General features: G+C 39.2%; 5 protein-coding genes across 5 annotated transcripts; 2 read left to right on the forward strand and 3 right to left on the reverse strand.

Annotated features, from left to right (window-relative positions):
• Window positions 1-323: 323 nt before the first annotated feature.
• On the reverse strand, window positions 324-2,993 carry LOC137733347 (cation/H(+) antiporter 15-like). The gene is made up of 3 exons (XM_068472498.1): window positions 2,754-2,993; window positions 1,634-2,635; window positions 324-1,541 (listed from the first exon to the last, which is right to left on the reverse strand). The coding sequence occupies exons 1-3, from the start codon at window positions 2,991-2,993 to the stop codon at window positions 324-326; spliced, it is 2,460 nt and encodes an 819-aa protein (XP_068328599.1).
• A 1,360-nt stretch (window positions 2,994-4,353) lies between these two features.
• On the forward strand, window positions 4,354-5,345 carry LOC137735311 (protein EARLY RESPONSIVE TO DEHYDRATION 15-like). Its single transcript, XM_068474725.1, has 2 exons — window positions 4,354-4,763; window positions 5,031-5,345. Exons 1-2 carry the CDS (start codon window positions 4,484-4,486, stop codon window positions 5,192-5,194), a joined length of 444 nt encoding a protein of 147 aa, XP_068330826.1. The 5' UTR covers window positions 4,354-4,483; the 3' UTR covers window positions 5,195-5,345.
• A 1,816-nt stretch (window positions 5,346-7,161) lies between these two features.
• On the forward strand, window positions 7,162-9,307 carry LOC137733835 (staphylococcal-like nuclease CAN2). Its single transcript, XM_068473027.1, has 9 exons — window positions 7,162-7,454; window positions 7,634-7,689; window positions 7,810-7,924; window positions 8,019-8,129; window positions 8,240-8,427; window positions 8,522-8,578; window positions 8,662-8,821; window positions 8,903-8,971; window positions 9,129-9,307. Exons 1-9 carry the CDS (start codon window positions 7,287-7,289, stop codon window positions 9,225-9,227), a joined length of 1,023 nt encoding a protein of 340 aa, XP_068329128.1. The 5' UTR covers window positions 7,162-7,286; the 3' UTR covers window positions 9,228-9,307.
• Window positions 9,308-9,459: 152 nt separating this feature from the next.
• Window positions 9,460-10,932, reverse strand: LOC137733836 (uncharacterized). The gene is made up of 3 exons (XM_068473029.1): window positions 10,452-10,932; window positions 9,922-9,991; window positions 9,460-9,827 (listed from the first exon to the last, which is right to left on the reverse strand). Exons 1-3 carry the CDS (start codon window positions 10,782-10,784, stop codon window positions 9,775-9,777), a joined length of 456 nt encoding a protein of 151 aa, XP_068329130.1. The 5' UTR covers window positions 10,785-10,932; the 3' UTR covers window positions 9,460-9,774.
• An 11,295-nt stretch (window positions 10,933-22,227) lies between these two features.
• Window positions 22,228-23,182, reverse strand: LOC137734758 (wound-induced protein 1-like). The gene has a single exon (XM_068474040.1). The coding sequence runs from the start codon at window positions 22,905-22,907 to the stop codon at window positions 22,533-22,535; it is 375 nt and encodes a 124-aa protein (XP_068330141.1). The 5' UTR covers window positions 22,908-23,182; the 3' UTR covers window positions 22,228-22,532.
• Window positions 23,183-24,817: the final 1,635 nt, after the last annotated feature.

A 24,817-nucleotide genomic window follows, 5' to 3' on the forward strand; every position in this document is an offset into this window, starting at 1 on the left:
GACATGTGAAACGAAGATCTACAGACACTCCGGTTCGAAGATGTAATTACAAGACAGAGACTCAAGACCAAAGGGATAAAGGAAGACTTCGAAAGAGACTAAGAAAAAACTTGAACTACTTAGATCTAACAAAAGACACGGCACAAAATCGACCACAGTTACGTTTTAAGATTCCTACAACCGACCTCATTTAATGGAATAATGCTTTGTTATTGTTGAAAAAATAAAGAACAAAAAAACACCAAAATAGTGTCATTTACAGAAAAATGAACTGGGCTAAGTTGAAAAAGAAAAAAACACCAGAAAGGAGGAGTTTCTAAACTCTATTTCCTACCATTTTCGCTAACTGTAATCGTCCAGGATCCTCTGAGTGTTTCCTCAGGTGGTGCATCGTGAATTAGCGGTTCTTTGTCAACTGCTTGATTCCGATTAACCGGTTTCCCTCCTATTCTCTGCTGCTGCAGCACTAGCACAGAAAGTGAGCACTGGAAGTCCGGGGAAGCAAGCATATCCCCGATGATTCCGAGCTCCGGGCACTCACTCCACTCACCGAGCCCCGAAAGAAGCGGGGAGTCCTGGTGGTGCATGCCTACCAACATCAAATCAAAACAATCCACCATTGATTTGATAACAGCAGACAATCTTGCTCCGTCTCTTACCACCTCTTCCACCACAACAAACCGCTCATTGTCTGCATTAGCTAGCCGGTATTCCTCAACCAGGTCACTTTCCCGCTTCCGGTCTTTGCTGTTTTCGTCACCAAAGAGGAGGAACCGGGCAACTGTTAAGTCCACGCTCGGATGTCTTGCCATGCGAGCGCCATAGGCTAGTGCCTCTGCGTCGTCTGCACCACCAATGAAGATCACAGCAACATGGAATGTATACTGGCTGGTTAGAACTGATACCGACCCTCCTAGCAGTCCCCGATCAATGAGAATTCCAACAGAGCAAGGCGCCATTTCGAGGACGTTCATGTTCATGGACTGGAGAGCTCGGTTCACTGTCCCAATGTTGCCATCTACTGCCCATTGCTTGTGAAACGGCAGGATCACCAGGTTAACCCTCTTCTCCATTGCTATGCGGCAAACATCATCATGCATTGTTATATACTGTGAGATGGAAGTGAATGCTTGGAGGGAGGCACGCCCTTGGCTATGCTGCTCGTACTGCCTCAGCGCTTTGACGATATGGCAGGACATGGCTGTGTTGTTGTTAAAGTTGTCACGGGGTTGGTGTGCCACAAGAATAGGGTTGGTTTGCCCCACAAGCTCGGTGAGGACGAGGCCTATGACTGCAACAGGGTTCGCTTCTGTAGCATTTGTTACTTCCAGGACGTTTATGAGAGTGGGAACACTGTCCTGGTTGTGAATACAGGCCAGGATTCGGAGCTCTGACTCGCGCTTCAAATGCTGGATGGTACTTCTTTTCAGTGCTGCGTATTTCTTTGAAGGATCATACAAGAACTTTATCAAAGGTGTTACAATTGCTGTCATCACTATCACTGAGAACACAGACAGCGCGAATTCTTGATCAGTCAGAACCTGTAAAAGATTTATCATATCATCCCAGGTGAGCATCGTACTGAAAACAATTAGCGAAAAGGAGAGTTTAAATTAGCGATTGAGATTCAGACCTTGCCTTGCTTCCAAATGTTGTACATAACAAGCTCAGTGATGCCTTTGGCGTTAAGGACAATGCCGAGCACAAAAGCGTCATGCGTAGGCACATCAAAATAGGTGGCCGGTAACATTACTGCTCCTACCTTTACCAGGGCAGAAAAGAGAACGAGAACCCCCATAATCCATGTAGACCGAGGATTAACCCTGAAGATGTTCGTCCTCAGCCCGCTATTGGCAAGGTAGCTAGGGTAGAACAATCCTGTAGCCAAAATTTCCAACTTCATCACCAATGCAGATCCCAAAGGCGGTCCTGCAGGCACGACGTACCCAAGCACTAGAGGTCCCAGCAAGTAATGCTGGCTTATGAGCTCACTGAGAAATCCACACACAAGAACAAACACGAAAATGGTAATGGTATACGACTCCTTGACAGATTTCCCTTCCTCTATACGGTTGAGCATCCATAGAATTGCTGGCCTGAACAAGTATATAATCGAAAGAATAAAAGCTAACAATGTTATTATTTCCAAGGCTGGAACTAACGCAGTTTTCGTCTTGTTACCCAAAATCGCCATGGCCACCCCAACCATACTGATGCCCATAACATCGGAAAACATTGTTACAGAGAGGGCCAGGCGGCCAAGGTCCGTGTTCATTAGCCTGAGCTCAGTTAGTAAACAACCAACCACAGGGGAACTCGATATAACCTGTGATGCAGTTATAGTTGGGAGAGCCGACCTAAGGGTCTCGTCCATCGCGACATATTTTCTCATCATCATGGTTAGGCATAAGGGGAGTGCCAAGGTGAAGAAGAACATCGAAAGTGCAATGGAAACTGCTCTTCGTTCAGGCCTTATCGTTCTGCCTGCATTCAGCTTCACTCCCGATGAAAAAAGGAAGAACATGAGGCCGAATGTTGCAATTGTTTCAAACACATTAGCGCTTTTTATCGGGAAGATGGTGTCTGCGATTTGCTTTTTGTGCCCCAGAAGTGATGGCCCGAATATTACACCGCCCTGAACAGAATTTCGATTTGTTAGATACACACAGAACGGAAAAGCATGGTGAATTAATTCTTATAGAAATGGTGTCCAAATGTATACAAGTTCTGTTATGCAGAGATTGAAATCGTACAAACATCTGAGAAACGAGGGTGGACTGTCCCAGGGGTTTGAAGCAGAGATTGATCAACTGGGAAACAAGGGTGATGATGGATAACTGCACCAGAAGAAGAGATGTGGAGGAAGCGAGAGGGTTCTCGTGGCGAAATAGTCCGCGGGAAGTAATGCTGCTGTGCGGATTTTGGCACACCAAAGTCACATTGTCTATGGCCTGCTCGATGTCTCCAACCAATGCATTCATTTCTAAGCCCATCTCAGCTGCCTCTACTTTTGCTTGCACCTCAAGGAAGAAGAAGAACGAAAGAGAAGAAACCGAAAAACGAAGAACGACGAAGAAGTGGATGCAAACACAAGAATTACACACACACACAAAACACAGAGAGTCCGAGAGAGGAATGTGAGGTGAAGCTGATATTTTGGGAATGAACATTTTTGACGGGTGAGCTATATCCTACAAAGTACAAAATAGATTATCTAAATTCGATCCTTGAGAAAACTGCGGGTGTTTATATCATAATTATTATTAATTAAACAAAATATAAGGTAATTAGTAACTACTAATCCAACCTGAGTTTGATTGAAATGTTCCAAATGTTCCTGTAAGTTCTTGCTCTCGTAGGACTATTTGTGTCTCTATGTATTAGGATCTTGATTCATGGATCTCTCGGTTCAAGAAATAAAAATAAGAGGATCAAACCACTTCTTCTAACTCTTGTTCAAATTTAATAAATGTTGGTTGATTGTATATCGGACACAACGAGCATAAACACTATATGTAATTTCTTTTCTGATGGACTGAATGTCTTTCATAAGGAATCGGAGGAATACGCGACGAATTTTTCCGGAAAATCCCCAACAAAAAATACACACTATGCCTTCTTCTATATTTCCCTCTCTACAGTTTGAGCTCATTTTTTTTAACATTCCACAATGCTCGTGCCCTCCCGGCACAAGATTTAGCGACCACAGTTTGAAAAACAACTTACATAGCACAAATATGCTACCATTGTGACGACCCGTGACAACAATAAGATGTCATGTAAGGATAAAATGCAATATGAAGAGAACATTACATATCACATTATATCATTGACTCGGGACAGAATTTCAACCGGTCATACACATTTTTCCTTTTGATGATTTATTATGGTTGATATTAGAATCAAATTGGAGAATTTTTTTAGAATGAATCGGGATCATGGCTCGAATCTTTAGCTAAAAACACAATGACTACAAATAAGTATCAAACGGTTAAGAATCATGACATGAAGGATTCATTATAGGGTTCTCTCCTAAGACCGACGTGGCTTCCACGTGGCATAAAATAAACAAAAAAACAATGGGCCAGAATCTCGAGCCATATCTCAAAAAAAAAAAAAATAGGAATTTCTAAGCCTGTGGGCAAAGTTAGCGGTTTTGGATAGGGAAGTAAAATTGTGGGCCAATTTTATAATTTTTGTCGCCATTAACACCAAAATGTCAGTGACCGACCACTCTTTTCTGCGGCCTTTCAATTAATTAATTTATTATTATTTATCCCAAAAAAAAAATAATAATAATAATTAATCGTCTGCATTTCCCTTCCTCATTAATTTGGCTATTTAAGTTATTTTCCACTCTTATCCTTATCCGCTGATTCATCACCTTCAACCCTTCTACTTCTGCAGGCGTTCTCTCACCCTCGCCCTCTTGGTTGCGACGTCGTTTCGAGATTTACAGCATCAAGCAACTACCAGACCGGCGATGGACGTCATTTCCAGGACCACGACGATGTCTTCGAATCTGAATCCCAACGCTCCGATGTTCGTGCCGCTGGCATATCGGACGGTGGAGGACTTCTCCGCCGAGTGGTGGGCCCTGGTCCAGTCCTCCCCTTGGTTCCAAGACTACTGGCTCCAGGAGCGCTTCCAAGATCCCCAAAACGACCCCTCATTTTCCGATATTCACGATCCTGCCCTCCTCTCCGATGTCGATGCCCTCTTCGACGACGTTGAGAACATCCATTACTCCCCCAACACTCAGAGTAAGCATTTCTAACTATAAGTGCTTCTAGATCGCAGAAACACTTTTTAGAGAAGCACTTGTGCTTTCCTAGTAAGCAATCCAAGTGTTTTTCGTGGAAATTTTAACATCAATGTCAATATTTTTCTAACAAAAGCACTTCTAGCAAAAGCAGCGGAAGTTCTTTCTGCAGAAGCAGTCCCCAACGAGTCTTTTCCCTTTGAATCTGAGTCAACTCGCTCGAGTTTACGATCTGAGTCGCTAATTTTGAAATGTTTGTGGTGTGCAGCGGCGGAGGAGGAAGAGAAGGACTTGAACAAAGAGCTGGTTTCGTTGGGATTGCTGAAATGGCGGAAGGGCCGACCCGTGGCGGAGGCGCCGAGGTACATCGAAAAGGCGCCGAAGATTGTGAACGTGAAAGTGAGTCCCAGGGCGATTCAGCAGCCGAGGTAGACCGAGCCGGGCGGCGCTGGATGACCGAGTTTGAAGTAGTGTTTCTTTGTAGATAAGCATGTATCTAGCCTTCAGTGTTTATTCCATGTAACTGTGTTCTACCGTTCGTACTTGCTTTGATCAATAAAGTAAATCTAATTTGCGACATAAATTTGATTATTTTGTTAAGCAAAGTTAGCAACTAATTTTGTTACGGTATTTTTCTTCACTTGTTAGAGATTTTAAGTTTCATTCTCGTCGAAAGTGATCATTTCTATTTTAACAGAAACTAAATTACAAAAATGAAGGTTGTGTGAAGAGTTCAGAAGGGATTGACTACTCTCACCCGAGTTAGGGTACTACTCACAACTTTAAGCATAAAAGACTTACGCATAGGATATAATTGCCAGCTACCGTTAGAATGAATTTATGTAGGATTTACAACTCGCGCACCAATGAAAACTGCTGGTAGTGGGTACCGAATTGTCATTGGGAGTTAACTACAAACACGTTCTTACCAACTGAACTAACTCTCGTTGAAGATCGAGTCTTCATTAACCGTTCGTACATTATTTGCGTAGTTTAAGGAGTAAGATTCTCTTCTTTCTTTTTCTCATTCACTTCTCTTCTCTCCTCTCGCACATTGTTTTTTGTTTTATTGTCTTTATAAAAAAAATCAATATAAGATATTGACGTGATTTAACCGTAACCGTTCAAATAGGAAGTGAGAGAAGAGAAAAGAGATTAAAAAGGAAGAGAATCTTTCTCCGTAGTTTAAAGGATGAAAGTAAAATGAATTACCTTCAATCTTCTTGATGGCCTTCAAGACTTTCTTGATGCATTATTCACAGTACAATCCCACCTTCAATTCCACAACCTAAGAAGAACGAAAAATTGGCTCCATTAGTTTCAATAAAAATAAAAAGTAAACAATTTTCAGTCATTTGAGATGGATCTTACTCACATTTCCCATTCAATTTTGATGGGAAACAATACGTGTTAGTATACTACGCTATCCGAGCATATTTATTTGTGTCTATAAAACTCGTGCATATCATCTCTTGCTCGTTGTAAACACAATCAGCCCAAACTCAAAAATTCTCTTTGCGTGTCTTGAGCGGATATGTTATTGTGACATAGCTGCTCGCACCAAAGGAATGGATCCACTTCTTCTTCTTCTTCCCCAAATGGTGTCTGATAGTGTAAAATGCAAAGCTTAAATCATATGTCACCGTGTGAGCTCGAAACTAAAAAACTTCACAAATGCAATCAACTGGTATCGTTTCAACACATTCACATTTGGACGGCCATTTCTTAACACAACTCTCTCTCTCATGTGCCTGCCTGATTTTATCATTTATGGCGTTGCCAAATTACACACCTCTTTGCTTTGAATTGCAAACAGTTTTAGATTTAACCAATTTGGTTAAGAAAAAGAGAAAATTGTAGCAATCGTCTATTAATTTTAACCCAATTGGAACGTTGGTCTCTCAAATAAAATTTGTAAATATTGATCATTTAACTCATTAAAATGTGTAGTTATAGTCATTTTAGCAAACTTTGTCTAAACTCTCGTCAAAGTGAGTCATGGTGGAAAGACCATTAGTACAATTGGGTTAAAATTGAGGAACCACTGCTAAAATTTTCTAATTTTTATTTTTCATATTTGCCTATTGATTTAGTTTCACGTGAATGGTACGTGACTCATTTTGACGAAAGTTTGATGGAGTGACAAAAATGATCATAGTTAAAAGACCATCACTGCTCCAATTTAGTTAAAATTGATTAACCATTACTACAATTTCTTCTAAAAAAAACACCGATTTGAGTTACCTATAAAACTGATAAATCCAAAAAAAAAAAAAAAAAAAAATGATAAAACTCCAACACGCCACGTGTCCATCTATTCAATGCTTGGTTGCTTCCTCTCTCCCTTTTCATTGCAATTTACTGTTTTGCTTTACCAAAATTCAACCAGAACCCAATTATTTATAATCTCCTTTTTTTTATCACCCTCAAAAGTCTTTCGCTTTTCTTCCTTCTTCAGCTTCTGGGTCAAATTCTCTTGCAACTCTGAGTCTCTGGAGGCTCAGACTGCTGGGAGTATTGAGAAATGGGGTTGTTGGGAAGCTTCATAAGGTTCCTGTTGGGGCAATGGTGCAAACCCACCACCACCGGAGGGGACTACTCTGAATCACTTGGCCCTCACGGCGTGTCCGCCGCCACTGTCGGCGTTTCGGCTCTTGCCCAAGACCTCTACAACTTCGAGATCACCTCTCAGGTAACCTTTCTACCACTAATTGAACCATTTAATCACCTTTTTTTAAGGTAAAAGCTTAATCTGAGTAAATGGATGATGATTTTGGGTGTTTACCTTTCTGGGTTTTGTTAATTTTGATCGCATTCTCTTAAAGTCAACTTCTTTTTTCTTCTCAATTTTGTATGATTGCGATTTTTAAGGTCCCAGAAGGGCTCGCTCAGCATGTGGTCTCGTCCAGGAAGGCTCAAGCTAACTGGTAATTAGCAATTGATTAGCAGTGTAATCTCATTAAGGGGAAAAAAGGTCTAGACATTGGAGAAATTATATCCATAGTTTACTGAACTTGATTTTGTTCAAATTTCCTAACTGTGTAAAGGTATAGAAAACTAGTTGTCGCATGGAGGGAAGCCAAACCGCCACCAAGAACACCCGAAGAAGCGGCTAGGCTTGTTATACAAACCCTGAAACAACACCAAAGGCCGGATGTTGAGGTACATTGCCACAAAATTCCGACTGTTACATGTTTCTCACAACTGTGATGAAATATAGTAACGTATAAATTCTTCTGTGATTGTTTGTCTTTAGGGTTTATTGGCTTTCTACGGCCTTCCTCTTCCACATACTCTGGTCAGTCTTTCTGCTGAGGTCCCAACTTCGTTGCCTCAAGGAGTAAAGTACGAGTTCCGGACGCTGCCGGTAATACAAACTTTTTGCTCTCAAAGTACTTCTTTTCAGTTTTCACCACTGCCAAGTGCCTGCAAACTCGTTCTGAGTTTTGATAGGTGAATCATTTTGGATAAAACCAGGTTGATGGAAAAGCGATTCAAGATGGCGATTCGATGACAGTCTACGTCAGCACAGAGGATCCCAGGGAGTCGTCCTTTGTTCCGATCGATGTGCAAAGAGCTGCCATTCAAAGATCGAAAGCTCGCGCCGTGAGGGACTATACAAAGGCAGATGCACTTAATCAGAAAATCAAAGATGCTGGATACGGGTTGGATATTCATATGCCACTTGCATAAATTCTGGATGATTAATCATTGTGAACACAGAAAAGGTTTCTAATTGCGTTTTTCCTCTCCATTCAGGGTACTGAATATTCAAAACGAGGAGATCCTTGCCCGAAAGTATAGGATCCGTCTGAGGTAAAATCATCTGCTTTTATGATTTCTACTAGCTGCAACATATATTCTACCTGTGAAAGTTAATCGATTCTAGGAGAAAACAGGGGTATAGATGCACCCGAGGGTGAAATGCCCTATGGAGAAGAGGCCAAACAGGAGCTGGTTAAGCTTATTCAGGGCAAACGTTTGAGGGTTCTTATCTATGGGGAAGATCGTTACGGGCGCTGTGTAGGTGACGTATACTGCAACGACATATTTGTACAGGTATTATATGGCAGCCAACGTTAATATCTGTCTTGTATGTAATACCAATAAGTCTTGATATCCGTTTACAATCTCATCCAGGAAGTAATGCTCAAGAAGGGGTGTGCATGGCATTACAAAGCCTACGACCAACGCCCAGAATTTGCAACAGTGAGTAAAATCATACTGCTAATTATGTATATTATTTGATGAAGTGTAATTAGTACAGAGTAAAACAGCACAATTCTAGCAAGTTTGAAAGTTAATTATTTTCAACATTTCGACTTATGTATCTACATTTGATTTTCACATGTATCAATCATAATAGTGGGAAGAAAAGGCTCGGGCGAAGCGAGTTGGGTTGTGGGCTTCATCAAACCCTGAGAAGCCATGGGATTGGAGAAGGGATCGGCGTGAAGGCAAATGATGTACAATCGAGATGTATCTGTCCCTCGGATGTACAAACATTGTTTCTTTTGTAATGTTAGTGCTATTCTCTATTAGCTATATGCAGTACTCTAGAAAAACATCAGAAAGCGTGGGTCGCCAATGTTAAGAACAAACCGGACTGGGAGATGAGCCCTCCATTGGCGACCCACGCTTGGCGAAGATGGTTGATAAGAGTTCATTTGTTTTAGCTCATAACTTAGTCGATGGTGAATTAGAAAGTAAACACTCATTTGTTTTAGCTTGCTGTTATAAACACTAAGCTCATATGTTAATCCAAGACAGGTAAAACAGTCATCAACTATCAAAACTTATCTCAAAGAACAAAAACAGAATTAAAGAGCAGAGGAAGGTTCTGAAGCTCGGTAGAGAACGAAGAGACAGTAAATACGAACCCTTCCATTACTAAGCAATGCAAGAAGATCGCATCGAAAACTAAACTGCAAAGTGTCTCCAATAACAGTGGGAATGGAAGAAAATTAATCAAACCCAGAAGTGAACTCAAAATTGAGAAAGAACATTTGGCCTTACTTCGTGTCGTCTTGCAATTCATCCGAGTTAGAATCACTTGCGTTGTAACCTAATCGAGACCACCACGGAAACAATTACAACATATAAGGTCACTACCAAAACGGTGTCCAAACACTGAAAGACAGACGGGGGAGAGATGGTACCTGGAGGCTTATCGCTCACTTTCCAAACCGAAGCTCTACTTTTCGAAGCTTTATTCATCCAAGCATGTCCCTGATTACGTGCACAACTCACAAGTTCAGACAGCGGAAACAACTGCAAGATTAACCAGTCTCTTTTGACACAAAAACAGAAGGCGAAAACAAGCCAGCGTTCGCGTCCTAACGAGGCACGAAGAACACATTCATGAATCCTTTCGTCATTCATAGCAATGCCAATGACACCAGGGAATAACCGAACCATACATTTCTGATTTGGAGTTTCGTGAACTGAGGCAACAGTACAACAACAAAACTTTTTCCCACTAAATAGGATCAACTGTATGAATCCTATAATGTCATTTCCCGGTTTTTGACAGTTAACTCAATCCTAACTGACAGTTTTTCCAGTGCCCACATTAAAGATTAAGTTAAAATTTAAGAAAAAAATTCAGTAAATTTAAGAAATTAAATTATAAAATGTAGAACAAAATTGCAAATTTAACAGACAAAAAAAATTAAGATAGTGCAAGGACCTTTTTGGGGTCTTTGGGAACACCATAGCCGCTGCAATACATCTGACCCACCAACACCTGCATGGAGCTATCCCCCGCCTTTGCCTCCTTGAGCGTGTCCTGAAACCACCGCCGCACGCAGTCCGACACCACCCGGGCCAGAGGAACCCGGTTCTGCCCCTCGGAGCTCTCCATCCTCAGCTTCACCCGCCTCGGGTCGACCGGTTTCGGCTGCGGGGACGAAATTCGAACTTGGGACACTTGCTTTGCGCGCCTGGGCCGCGGGAGCTTGTCGGCAGCGATAATTCGGGTCAAATCTTGGAACCGGGTCGGCCAAGGTAGTGCCTTTCCCATCAATGAAATCAATCAAAGTAAGTAATTTTCTTTTGGGTTTAATGGGTTTGATTTCTTATCGCGATTTCATAGGTGGGGATCTGAAACTCCTACACACTTTCAGATTTGGCAGATTGTTTGGTGTTTGCATGTTTTTTTTTTTTTTTTTTTTGGGTGAGTTGTCTGATTATTATTATTATTTTTTCCGACCTTTTCCTTTTTGTTTTTCTAATAATAATTTCATAAATAAAAGTTCTGGGCTTCTTATGAACTATATTTGGGCTTTGATGATCCTAATCTGGCCTCACTTACAACACGTGTCCAAATTTTTTATTATACTCTTAGCGCTAACTACATTTCACACCATTTAAGTTTTGCGATAATTTTTAAAATGGGTCATTGAGATTTTCTATTTGATCATATTTTGTTATAAAGTTATGAACCCTATCAATGTATCTTTCAGGTTGTTAGACCGTCTGATCATTTTTTAAATTGATGACGTGATGAGTGTGAGATTCGTTTATTGGTTAACGTTGAAGTTACATTTGCATCACATGAACAAAAATGACAACACTCGTCATAGAGCTTTAGCTTCTCCTAAATCCAAAAACGACAACCAATTGAGCACACTCTAGTCTAAATTGTGTAGGTGTGCATTATACACCAGCTCATAACAATTCTTGCGTATAAACGTTATTTATCTAACGAAAGATTTGTGAGGATGTGAAGGTAAAAGAGTTCTACATTAGTGAAAGGAGAAACCTTGCAAATGCTGATAAGAGGTTGTACTATTCCCTATATTGCTAATTGATTTTATGTCTATATTGCTAATTGATTTTATGGTAGAACCTCAACTTTCTTCATGGTATCAAAGCATGTTGGCCCACGTGTGAAGCCCAACGGCCTCACGTGCTACACGTTGCCCAAATCATGTTGTCCACTTGTTTGGCTTGAAAATTCGTCACACGTGAGGGGACATGTGAGAATGTGAAGGTAAAAGAGTCTCATCTTGATGAAAAAAGAAACATTGCAAGTATTTATAAAATGTTGTGTTACTTACTATATTGTCAATCAGTTTTACGGTGGAACCTCAATTTTTTTTTAAATTACATGTTAATAAATGAAGTATATAAACTAATACAATTTCAAAATCTCATTTTGAGACCCACCTCAATTTAAATTGATAATTGCAGATTGCTGTTCAAACTTAAAATCTCTTCCGATTTTGAAAAATGACCACAAACAGTGTTGTCAAATCTCTTTTTTGACCCAAGGAAATGACTTGGCCATGCTTTGGACATCAAGGATGTGAACCTGTCGATAATCTGATATGGATAGAATTAGAGGGTGACATTTTCAATAACCTTTTGTTTTGTATATGCAGGTAAAACTAAATCATAGCCCTTGGTGAGAATCCGCCAAAACGCCCCATTCCATCCATGAAAACTGACTGCATTCCAAAATCTGGACATCCATAGCAGTTCCCCCCATCTATTTGGATCGAGCTTATTGGCTGCACTGTTCCTAACTTGACAATTTAGCAAAAGACCACTGTGGGCAAATGTATAGTGAAAGTGCATGTACAATTGGCTTTTAACCACGTGGTCATGGGATCGACTTCCACAGACAGCGCTAAATGTTAATGAACAAAATCGGGTCGATCTTGGAACAATGTAGACTGTAAATCACACATACTCATGAACACAACGATATATCGTGGTTCACTTCAAGTTGGGATTACATCCATATTGATGTAAATCCGGTTTTTACTATGTAAAATGAGAGTTACATTGTACATTGAGGCTTGTTGTTAGAGACGCTAAGGTTTTCCTCCTTTAAAATGAAGGTGAATGATCCTTTTAGAAGGAGATTATATTCACACACTTCAAATTACTTATCCCACACATTTTTTATTTTTTAATATTTTTCTATCAAGTGTTACTGGTGTGTAGAAAATATTAAAATTTTAAAAAGGTGTGGGAGAAGTGATTTAGGGTGTGTGAATATAATCTCTCTTTATAGAATAAGAGTTTCCTCCCCTCTTACATACATCATAAGTTAAGTAACGAGACCCAAACATTGAGGCCCAATCTATGATACAACAAAATTAAATTAATTCCAACATTCCAATTTTATTTGCATCCTAATCCTAATCCTAATCCTAAACGACTAAAACCCCATGTCCGAATCAAGATACACTTAGTTGCTTATATTCTTCTTGAAAAAACGTAACTAAGCTTCTATCTTTTTGGTTATATATTCTTGATTAATTTAAAAACCAATGCTTATCTGAAGGATAATCAACCACTTGGTTTTGGCAAAATGTGAAACCAGTCAAAACTATAAAATTTAAAGCCTAATTGCCTGCCGCCTTCAATAAATTCAAATCAAATCAAAAGATTTGGTAAATGCCGTAGTGCTTGTAACCAACACGAGCTGACTGAGTAATTGAGCATGACTTTCAAGCTCGTATTTTCACATCACATCTTGCGTGGTGTATCACGCAAAGCTGGTCAAAGGAAGACTAAAATGTCTCTATAAGTCATTTCGACCACTAGCTAGTTTCCTTTTTGAAGATAGAAATGTCGTAGTGCTTATATTAAGGGAAATAATTTTTATACCCTATTTTTTTATCTCATCTACGCTTTCTATGATATTTAAATTAAATGGAGCAAAAGAAGCTTGTAAGTAGTACGTTGAAACTTTCACGCGTAGAATACATGATATATACTTATATAGCCTATCAAGTTTAGTAGCTTGTACGTTAACTTCGTAATCTAACTAGTAGAATCCTAGCTCGTGAGAAGCATCGTGTTAAATTAGGTTATGAAGGAGACATGTATTAAGAGGCATACACACACTCCACAATTAAATTAACTTAAGATCTATCCTTAACTCAAATGTATAAAGAGTAAAAGAGTTTGTAATTCAATTGAGTAAGCGTATTTATTGTTGCACCCATTGTTTTGAGTTCAGTTCTCCCCTTCCTCACTATCGCTTGAATCAAAACTCAATTAATAAACTACTTTACATGAACAAGTAAAGAAAAATGTGTATTGAAATTTCTTCGATACCTATTTCTAGGGAAATAGGGGTTGAAGTGTAAACTTCACAAAATATCAGATAAACATTTAAATTTCGGCTAAAATCGATATTTTCGACATATTAGTTAAATGTTGACAAACTACTATATGACGCCCCTAAAGTTTCATTTTAAATGTTCAAGTTTTTTAACAAATTTCTATCATTTACATCGAAAACAACTAATTATCAAAATCTCTCAATATTTCCACAACTTTGTGTATTAATATTTTCATCAATATCGATACTGATAGTATGTGACGCGTTTGCTTATGTTCTCAAAAGTAGAAAGGTCCACAACAATTAATAACGTACAATTAGTAGATTAATTAGTGATTGACCATTTCTTATACCCCACAAAATGCGCAGCGAAATAATTGAAAAAAACAAAACATAGTGGAAAAATTGTAAAGAATAATGGAATGACGGGACCCAACTAGTGATTAATTATTGGTATATGATCAATTAGATTGCATATATGGTGATCATATGATAAACGAGGAAATAGATTATCTCCGAATCCCTTTCATCAAATTCATTAAATTCATCAATTCGGGTTCTTGAAATTTGATCCAACAGCTAAAAACATGGACTATTTTTAAAAATTATAATAATTTTAATTGTTAAATCAAATTCCAAAGACTTGAATTGGTGGGTTTCGTAGATTTGATCGAAGGGATCCGTCCGATAAAATATATTTAAGATGATAATTTTTGTGTGTTTTCAAATAAATTATCGGTCAATTTCCACGATCGATCGCGTAAACAGCAAAAGTGGGAAGTAGTCTTTATCTAATAGGAGCACCGGATTATCACCATGCAATTTGCATGGCCCCTCAAACAGTCATCATTTCCTACGTAAACAAAATTTGTGGGTTCCAGGTGGAAAGTCACTAAAAATAAAACAGCCCAAACCAAACAACTTTTATTTATGGGTAAATTACAAAAAAACTACCTCAATTATTAGGTCATTAACGATTTCATATCTCGTCTTTAAAAAGTTTCAATGTCATACTTTTTCTTCGAATTTATTGCAATGTCATACCTTCTATCAGTTCCAGAGTTAAATGCTGACGTGGCATGAGACGGGATCCACTTTTTAATAAACATGAGACGGGGTCCCCCATCTTCATCTTCTTCCCCCGACCCCCTGTAACACAGAAAAAAGAAGAAGAAAAAACCATAAGTTCGTCTTCCCCCCTCCTCCTCCTCTCTTCTCCCCATCTTCATCTTCTTCCCCCTGCAACCCAGAAGAAAAAAAAAAAACCCTAGATCCTGTTTAACGCCATCGCCGGGTTTGTGAAGTGGAATCAGGAAACCCCCTTCGCCAAGCTGATTCTGCGGGTGGAGAACCTAGGCGCGGAGAAAATGGGAGGAATGGGTGTGGATTTAAGGAGTGGGGTGTGTAAAGGAGGGAAGAGGGTGGGTGCGGGTGCGGGGGGAAGACGAACTGAGTTGCAAGTAGGGGGTCAGGGGAAGAAGCTGAAGATGGGGGGAGAAGAGAAGAAGAAGTTGGGGGGTGTTAGACAAATAAGGAATATGGTTGGAGTCCTTGTGTAATTGTATATAATATTATTATTGGAAGAATAAGCCGTCCTACAGCCGTCCTACCTTGTCCTACCTACACACTAGGACGGCTACCTTGTCCTCTACAGCCGTCCTACCTTGTCCTACCTACAAACTAGGACGGCTACCTTGTCCTACCTACACATTTGTATCATGTATATATATCCTTGTAATCTTGTAGAGAAAGATAATGAAAAATTAAGCATTCTCTTCCATTTGCATTCTCTTCCATAAGCATTCTCTTCCATTTTTCCACATTCATGTATCAATAACAAATATAATTTTTAGCCTACATACCTTTTTCTACATGGTATACAGAGCAGGTTTATAACCCTAGCCCTAATTTTTTTTTCGGCAGCTTTCTCTGCCGTTCCCATGGCTGTTCGTGGCCCGTCCCGTCCCTCCTCTGCTCGTCCTCCCCTCCACTACACCTACTGCAATTTTGATTATCATACCCGAGACACCTGCCATCAACTTCATGGCTATCCCGTTGGCCATCCCCTCCATGGCCAACCGTGGCGACCACCGCGCCGTGCCACTGCTTCCAGTTCTTCCCGCAGCCATGCACCTTCCAGTCCTCCTCGGCAGCCACGTTTTTCTGCTTCCCGGCCCCATAATTTCACCCAGGCCCATCACGTGCAAGGCACCCAGGCCCCCGCCTCCTCTTCTACTCCAACGATCCACCAAGTGCACGGGACCCAGCCCACTTTGCATGACTTGCAGCTTGCCATGCCTGACCTCTCTGCCGAGCAGCACTCCCGTGTTCTAGCTGCTCTATGTGACACCACCACCCCTCCTCAGGCCAATGCCGTGCTCACTACTGATTTTGTCCAAGGTTTGTTACCTGTCACCTCTCGTCATGGTCAATGGATTCTTGACAGTGGTGCTACGGATCATATTACTTCTTCCGCTTCATGTTTGGTTAATCGTTCTCCTTCACATTTGCTGCCTGTTTCTTTGCCTAGTGGTGCTTCCGCTCCCATTACTTTTACCGGCACTCTTCCTTTAAATTCCTCAGTTACTTTGAAGGATGTTTTATGTGTCCCTAATTTCCGAGTGGACCTTTTATTGGTTGGTAAACTTACAGATGGATTTTCCACATTCATGTATCAATAACAAATATAATTTTTAGCCTACATACCTTTTTCTACAGGGGGTAGACGAAACTGATGGTTTGTTTGTTTTTTTTTTTTAAATTAATTATTATTTTAATATTTTAAAAATATGAAATGATTTTTTTTAAGTTTTTTATAATATTTATTAATTTTTTAATAAAAAGTGGACGCCACCTCATGCCACGTTAGCATTTAACTGAGGAACTGACAATCAACTGACGGAAGGTATGACATTGAAACTTTTTAAAGACAAGGTATGAAACTGTTAATGATCCAATAGTTGAGATAATTTTTTGTAATTTACACTTTATTTATTTATAATATATATCACTATGTAGTTTTAGAAAAGCAACTGTTAAATTTTACATACAAAAATTTAACGAATTTTTGTAACCGTTAAATCCGGCATAAAAGATGTATTGTTGAGTGGTACGTACCTGAAACCAAACAAAAGTCTTTGTTTTTTTTTTTTTTTTTTTTTTTTCAAACCGTGTTGAAATTACCAAATTTTTTTCCTTAAAAATGGGACTAGCTAGTGGTTTTGCCACGCTAGTCTACCTTTCTGAGAGTTAAAAGACTCAGAAAGGCATTTCAGCCTCATTTTGACCATAATCGCATAATTCACTAGCGTCAGAAATCAAATCCAAAACATAATGTGTGGTATATTTGTTTGTAATTTGTCCCCGACTACTAGCTACCCCGTGATGGTTAAATATGATGTTTTGTTGGGTTGATTCTCATTCTCTACTATATACTGAAGAGTAATGCTAGCAAGACAAACTATTTAGACTAAATTTTGTATATCATATGATGCGGTTGTCGGTAATTAGATTTATCTAATATAAATTAACCATGTTTATTTCCTACTCGTGTCCCATAGCCTAATTTGTAAATTTAGTCTAAAAACTTGGTCTACATAACATACGTTGTACTGAATATGATGGGTTGATCAACTACTTATTCCCTTTTTTATTATTGATATAATAAGACTTGGGGTAAGATTGAGAGTGACAATTCAAAGAATATTATGTAAGGAGATTGGAATAAATTCCACGTAAGATCCTTTCGAATGTTCTTTTTATTACGAAATCCTTTCGAATGTTGGATTTGGATGCCTAAAAGGGCTCAACTATGTCCAAATTCACACAAATGGAATGGTTGTTCAATAATATACCTCATGTAAGAGCATCATTTTGTTCTTAAAAACTATATTCTTTATTCAAAAAATAGGGGAACAAAAGTTGAATTTTTGTTGTGAAAATATATTAAATATTGTGGATAGGGGGCTACCGTTCTTTAGAATCTTCACTGTTTATAGAATGCTTTAATAAAATCGGAATGATTTTCGCTGACATTTTCTCTTTATGCACAATTACGTATAACTTTTTTCTTTTGGTTCTTTTTTTAATTTATTTAATTTCAAAGCTAAAATTAATAGGAGTATGCAAAAGTGTTGAGAGTAAATCCCACGTAAGAAAAAGGAGGGATCTTGCATTTGTTCATAAGAGATTTGGTTGCTTCTCATATTGTTAATTGATTTTATGGAAAAACCACAACTTCTTCATAGTATTAGAGCATGTTGTGCTATGCGTGAAGCCCAACGACCGCACGTACTCTATGTTACTCAATTTATGTTGTCCACATGTTAGGCTTGAAAATTTCTTATACGTGATAGGGTGTGTTGCGAGTGAATCTCACATCGAAAAAAGGTCCGACATCGAGAAAATGAGTGATCTTGGATGTGCTTATAAGAGATTAGGCTACTCCTTGTACTAACAATTGGCGTATTGAGAGTGAATCCCACTTCAAGAAAAATGAGAAACCTTTTATGGACTTATAAGAGACTAATCTACTCGCTATATTAACAACTAATTTTACGGTAAAATCTTAACTGAAAAATAAAAAAAAATAAAAAACAAATAAAAAAAGTGATGATGTGTGCATCCCCCTATTTTGGCTTAATATCTTTGTATATTTATATAAATTTGTCTTGATATATCATGTTCGGACAAACAACTTATCGCAGCTGCCGATCAAAAGACTAAACCAAGGAAAAAGAGACATCTTTCCGAGTTGATGTCATCTTTTAACCCAAGTTTCACATAAAGTAGTTGCAGAGGGTTTGAATGAGACAATGACCACAGAGGGCAGCCTAGTTAAATTATAATTTTGTAAATCATTCAACTTTCTTCATGACGATGTCACGGTAGAGTTATGTCAGATTATAAGAATTAAATTATAATCAATTGTTGTTGTAGTAGTCTGAAGTCATATGTCAAGTTTTGTGTTTCTTCAATCAAATTATCGAATATTATTTTCTTATTATTGAAGAGCTTTAAATAGTTGTTTTTCATTTAACAAATTGTTGAAACAAAATTTTCTTTGGTTGAAATATTAGTGGAATAAGAAACCTATCATTAAACTATAAAAAATAAATTTGACGTTGATGTCAAATTGACTCCTAATCACAAAGGTTTAAATCCAATTAGCAAATAAACACTTGGATTAGAAGGATTTTTTTTATGACAAATATGCATAGTGACATTTACACCTAAGATTTGACATCTCATTTGAAGATGTTCTTAGAATGCTCCTCAATCTCCGTCATAATATATTAATTACTATGTGTGATTAAATTATGTTAGATATAACAAAATTTCAATAATTAAGATGAGGATAATATCGTTGTGTGATCATCAAATTTTTTCATGGCAGATTATGATGTGACGATTAAAATTGCATGACGATATTGTCCTCATGGCAGATTATGATGTGTTAATCAAAATTTCCACCTATTATTATTATTGGTTTGAGGCAATATTTGGTCATGAAACAAAATTTTTATTAGTTGAAATGTTAGTGGAATATGAGATCTACCATTAAACTATAAAAATTAAATTTGATGTTGATGTCAAATTAACTCCTAATTACAAAGGTTTCAAATCCAGTCAGCAAATAAACACTTCGATTAGAAGGATTTTTTATGTCAAATATGCACAATGGCATCCACTACTAAGATTTGACATCTTTTTTGAAGATGCTCTTAGAATGCTCCTCAATCTCCGTCATTATATTAATTACTATGTGTGGTTAAATTATGTTGGATGTGACACCCCACATCGTCCAGGGGAGTGATCCTTATATGTATATTCCTATCCCTACCTAGCATGAGGCATTTTGGGAGCTCACTGGCTTCGGGTTCCGTAGGAACTCCGAAGTTAAGCGAGAAGGAGGCTAAAGCAATCCCATGATGGGTGACCCACTGGGAAGTTGCTCGTGAGTTCCCAAAAACAAAACCGTGAGGGAATGGTAAGCCCAAAGCGGACAATATCGTGCTACGGTGGTGGAGCGGGTCCGGGAAGTGATCCGTCCCGGGCCGGGATGTGACAATTTGGTATCAGAGCCTAACCCTGGTCGCGTGTGTGCTGACGAGGACGTCGGGCCCCTAAGGGGGGTGGATTGCGACATCCCACATCGTCCAGGGGAGTGATCCTTATATGTATATTCCTATCCCTACATAGCACGAGGCCTTTTGGGAGCTCATTGGCTTCGGGTTCCGTAGGAACTCCGAAGTTAAGCGAGAAGGAGGCTAGAGCAATCCCATGATGGGTAACCCACTGGGAAGTTGCTCGTGAGTTCCCAAAAACAAAACTGTGAGGGAATGGTAAGCCCAAAGCGGACAATATCGTGCTACGGTGGTGGAGCGGGCCCGGGAAGTGATCCGTCTCGGACCAGGATGTGACATTGGAGATAACAAAATTTCAATGATTAAGATGAGGATAATATTATCGTGTGATGATCAAATTTTTTCATGACAGATTATGATGTGACGATTAAAATTACACGACAATATTGTCCTCATGACAAATTATGATGAGTTAATCAAACTACCTACCTATTATTATTATTAGTTTGGGGCAATATCTAGTCACATTTGAGGTTGTTTAGTTTAAAAATTGGAGAATTTTTCGTATGTTTCGGGCAATATATATTCCGTTAGACTGCTACTTAATGATACAATAATTAAAATCTAATAGTCAAAAACTTTGGAATATAGGATATCATTGACTACTGCAGCCTGCAGGTGACGGATTCATTATCCTAGTGATCAAGATCTTCTTCTTCAGTCCGCTGCGTTCCAGTTGGGTAACAAGTTTAACAAGTTTATGAGAGGTCGAATCTGGTGCAGGGATTGTTGCGTTCAAACCGTGGCCTATTAGCACGAATACGACACAATCAACGATCATTATTAAGTTTGGGGAACAATAATCCATGGACACAAATTGCTGGCGTGATAAAATTGGCCCCACAAAACAAAGAACACGAGTTACATGTGTGTGTGACGGATTCTCTTTCGGTATCTGAACCATTTTACTCCGACAAGATGGGATCGACGGTCGGATATGTTTCATGTCCGTTTCCCCTCGGATCCCCATTTTGCTTAAAGAGGAACGTCTATCTGGAAAATACCATGCCCCGTGCATGCATCTGCTGAACGATCATGTGGACGAGCATATCAACCATACACGTGGCTTGTGATATTTGATAAAATGAAATTTTCATTCGATGGCGAAAAATCTTGAGTACAATTGGATATTCACGAGAAGTTTTTTTACTGTACTAGGAATGCAGTTCAGTAACAAGTGCTATTATACAATTGGTTGAATTTTTTAATTATTTTTTTAAGTTTTGAATCAATTGTATTATTACATTTGCTATACTGAACCTTATACTGAACCTTGTTCTTGGCCCACGGAAAAATCTCTCGATTTTCACTGTGTTCTATTTCTCTCCACATGTGAAACAAATTGCTTCCCTTGATACGACAAAATCTTGCTTGCAACTTGGTGGATATTGCAACGTACAGTTTTCTCTCAACACATGATAATAAAAAAAATATTCATTGTTGAAAAATGCTAAGCAAACTCTCTCGAAAGTAATTCTCTATGAACTTCAGCAACCGTATGTTTTTTTGCCCAATATTTTATAATGTATCACGAAAATTAACTTTAAATATAAAATAACAAAGAGTTCATAAAGAGAGTCCTTCGTCATTTTGTTTTCAAAATGTTTTTAATTTTCAAACCGTGCCAAATGAACGTTTATCAAACTGACCCTACCCATAACAATTTTCCCGTCCTATTTCCCACTCAATTCAACTTTTATCACTTAATTTTAGAATAATTAGCCATTTAGTCAACAACCAGCGCCAGCCAAGCCGCCACTTGGAAATTAAGAAGTGATAAATATTGACTATTACTCGCATACGCAATCACTTATCATTCATATTTGACCCTCTCAACTTCCAAGGATTTCCAATTTTCCATCTGTCATGTGACGTCATAAATGTTTTATTTAATAAAAAATCACTTCTAAGCCCGGTGTCAATTGGAGGTGCACCATAGTATTCTCTGCAACACTGTCACACTGAGCTTCCCAGGAACTGGGTTTTACTCCACCTCAGTCATTTTTGTCATTTTATTTCAATAATATTTATTTAAAAATAAAAATAAATAAATAACTGATAACAGACCACGATTATAATTTTTTTCAAATTAAAAAAAATTACGAAGAATTTGACCTGTTCGACGTCATTTGGGTTAGTACTCCACGACAAATCTGCCTTGTTATATGCTTGTTGTCACGTTTTATTTTATCTTAATTATTTTAGTATTAGTATTAAAATCCAAAAAACTCCAAGGATTATTAAGCAAACACGTCTTTATTGAAATAAAAGAGTACCATAACACCGCTACAGCCGCGTCAGGATAAGACCAAAAGAGCCTCGACCCCATGGTTACACCCAACACCAGCACCACACACAAACGAAATTTCAAGAAAAGAAGAGAAACGAAAAAGCGAGAAAGAAATACAGTAGGATAGGACTTCAGCAGTTCAGCCCATAACGAGTACCGGACAGCCAATGAGGTTATGACACCTCAGCTCCCGCTTATTTAATAGTATTAGACTCCACTGCACAGGACCGCAGGGGATTATTGTTGTGGCTTTTAGATTGCGAGGACCAGACCCGGCACGGACTTTCCGACCGAGACACTGCTCTCCCAAACGGACGGGCAGTGGAACGAGGTAATCTCGGATGTCGACGACGACGACGACTTGGAGGAAAACCCGGACGGCGAGGATTTAGCGGAGGCGGCGGGAGAGTTGTTCTGGGTGTGGTTTCCGAGGCGCGTGACGGTGAGGGAAGTGTTGAAGTACTCGCGGACCCCGGTGATTACCCCATTGGCGACAGTCCAGGCGTGGACCCAGGAAATGGAGCAGTCGCGGTCGCAGCCCTCGACGAGGACGGTGGGGCCGAAGGAGGCGATGGACTGGGGGACGAACTGAAAGGGTTCTTTTTGGGAGCCGGTGAGGATGCGCATCAAGAACTGGTGGGTCGGCGGACCATGGAACCACCACTCGAGGTCGGGGGCGACGATCTGGTGAACCGTGTCCACGTCGTGGGAGCTTAGGGCATCATAAAGGGCGAACACCACCCTTCGATTGCTGGAATCAGTGTCTTCCAGAGCTTCCTGAGAGTTAGCCAGTTCTTGCCTAAGCCTCTGTGGCGGGTTTAGAGCGAGAAATTCAAGGGTTTGGAGAGAGAAAGTAGAGAGAGACGGCGGAGGTTTAGAAAGAGGGGAATTTGGGAGGAAATGTGAAATGATATTTCTGGAGAGCAAAGGAAGGTGGGGTTTTATAGCAGGTGGATGGTGGTGTTGCCGGGGGGTTAGGATTCCCTGCATCCGTTTCTATGTCTAGGTTGATCGACCGACCAATTGGACTACTGCCTTTACTGCTGACCTTAGGAAAGAAAATTACTTTGACCAAAATGGCCCTGTGTCGCCACTTGGTACTACAGTTTAATGTTATTCATCTTCACTTGTGAGTAAAAGGTATTCGATTCGATTCTCGTCGAATGCAGGTTTGAATTACTCATTGCTAATTCATTATGAGACTAAACCTATCACAAGCATTTAGTATAATAATATCGTTTGTTCATAAAAAAAAATGACTGTGTGTCGCAATTACGCAAAGGTACAAACATGACAAGATTTGATTAGATTGAGAATCTTACTTATTGTGCAAAAATTCTTCCCAAAAACTTGAAATAACACGTTGGCAGTATTATTATCCGAACGGACTTGAGTATTAATTTTTTAGCATACTATTAGGTGATTGGTTTAAGAAATAAACAAATTGTATTCTCGTTGAAAAAACGTTATTACAACAATTTTGATGTTTGAACGAGCAACAAATTGTCACGAGTCTTAACTTTCTAAAACGAAAAAGGTATTTACTAGATTGAGATGGTAAAACGAAGACATCCTATGTCCAAAGAAGTTCTTTCCACAATTTTGAACGGCCGTGTGGTAAACGGATAGAGTTTGCGGTCTCGTAGACCGGGGGGATATTAATGACGTGGCGTGCTCTTATAGGTTTGGTGGTGAGGAATAGGTGGCACGCGATGGGGTGGCCCTTGATTTTCAGGTACGCGTACAAGGGCGTGAGGAAGGTGAGGGTTTTGGGGACACGTGAGGGAAGGGAAGCAGTCAAGCCAACTTTTCTTGACAATTTTGGGCCCACCTGCTCTTTCCGCTTCGAGAGCCCACATAATTCCGTTACTCGGTTAATTTGTGGTTGGCTGAAAAGTGAAAAGTTTGTTTAATTTCTCTACGCTATTGGCTTCGTGTGTTACGAAATGTAAATTTTGGGAAATTTGAATCAAATTAAGGTTTATTTTTAGTTGAAAATCGATTTCAATTTTATTTTGGTTTTTATAATTTAAAAGTCACAATTTTAATCTTTGAAACTCAAAATTCACAAGGTATCTTGGAGTTCGGTTTTGAAAGCTCAATTTACTTCTTGAAACTTGAAAGTCGCTTATATAAAATTCAAAATTTGCTTCACATTCGAACTGTGTTTGACATTGCATTAGAAAATAGTCAAGCCAAGTTTTCTTGACAATTTTGGCCCCACCTTCTCTTTTCGATTCGAGAGCCCACTTAATTTCATTAGGTCATCTCTAACCTATCCAGCCAAAGGATCATAAGTCAAAATATAGCTCTTTTTGACACGAAAATCGTCTCCAATCGAGAGCTAGACCAAAAAGCTTGTGGGGCCCAAAAATTAGACACCAGGCCAACGGGCTAGCCATAATGAGCCAGCCAGCCAGCCCAATCATGTTGATTGAAAGAAACAATATTGTAGCAGAACCTCCCCAGGATCTTCCTTTTATTTCGAAGCCCTTTAAATTTTAAATAAGGCCCGGTTTAAGTGATCCATCAACTTA

This window comes from Pyrus communis, chromosome 5, assembly GCF_963583255.1.
Source record: "Pyrus communis chromosome 5, drPyrComm1.1, whole genome shotgun sequence".
NCBI lineage: Eukaryota > Viridiplantae > Streptophyta > Magnoliopsida > Rosales > Rosaceae > Pyrus > Pyrus communis.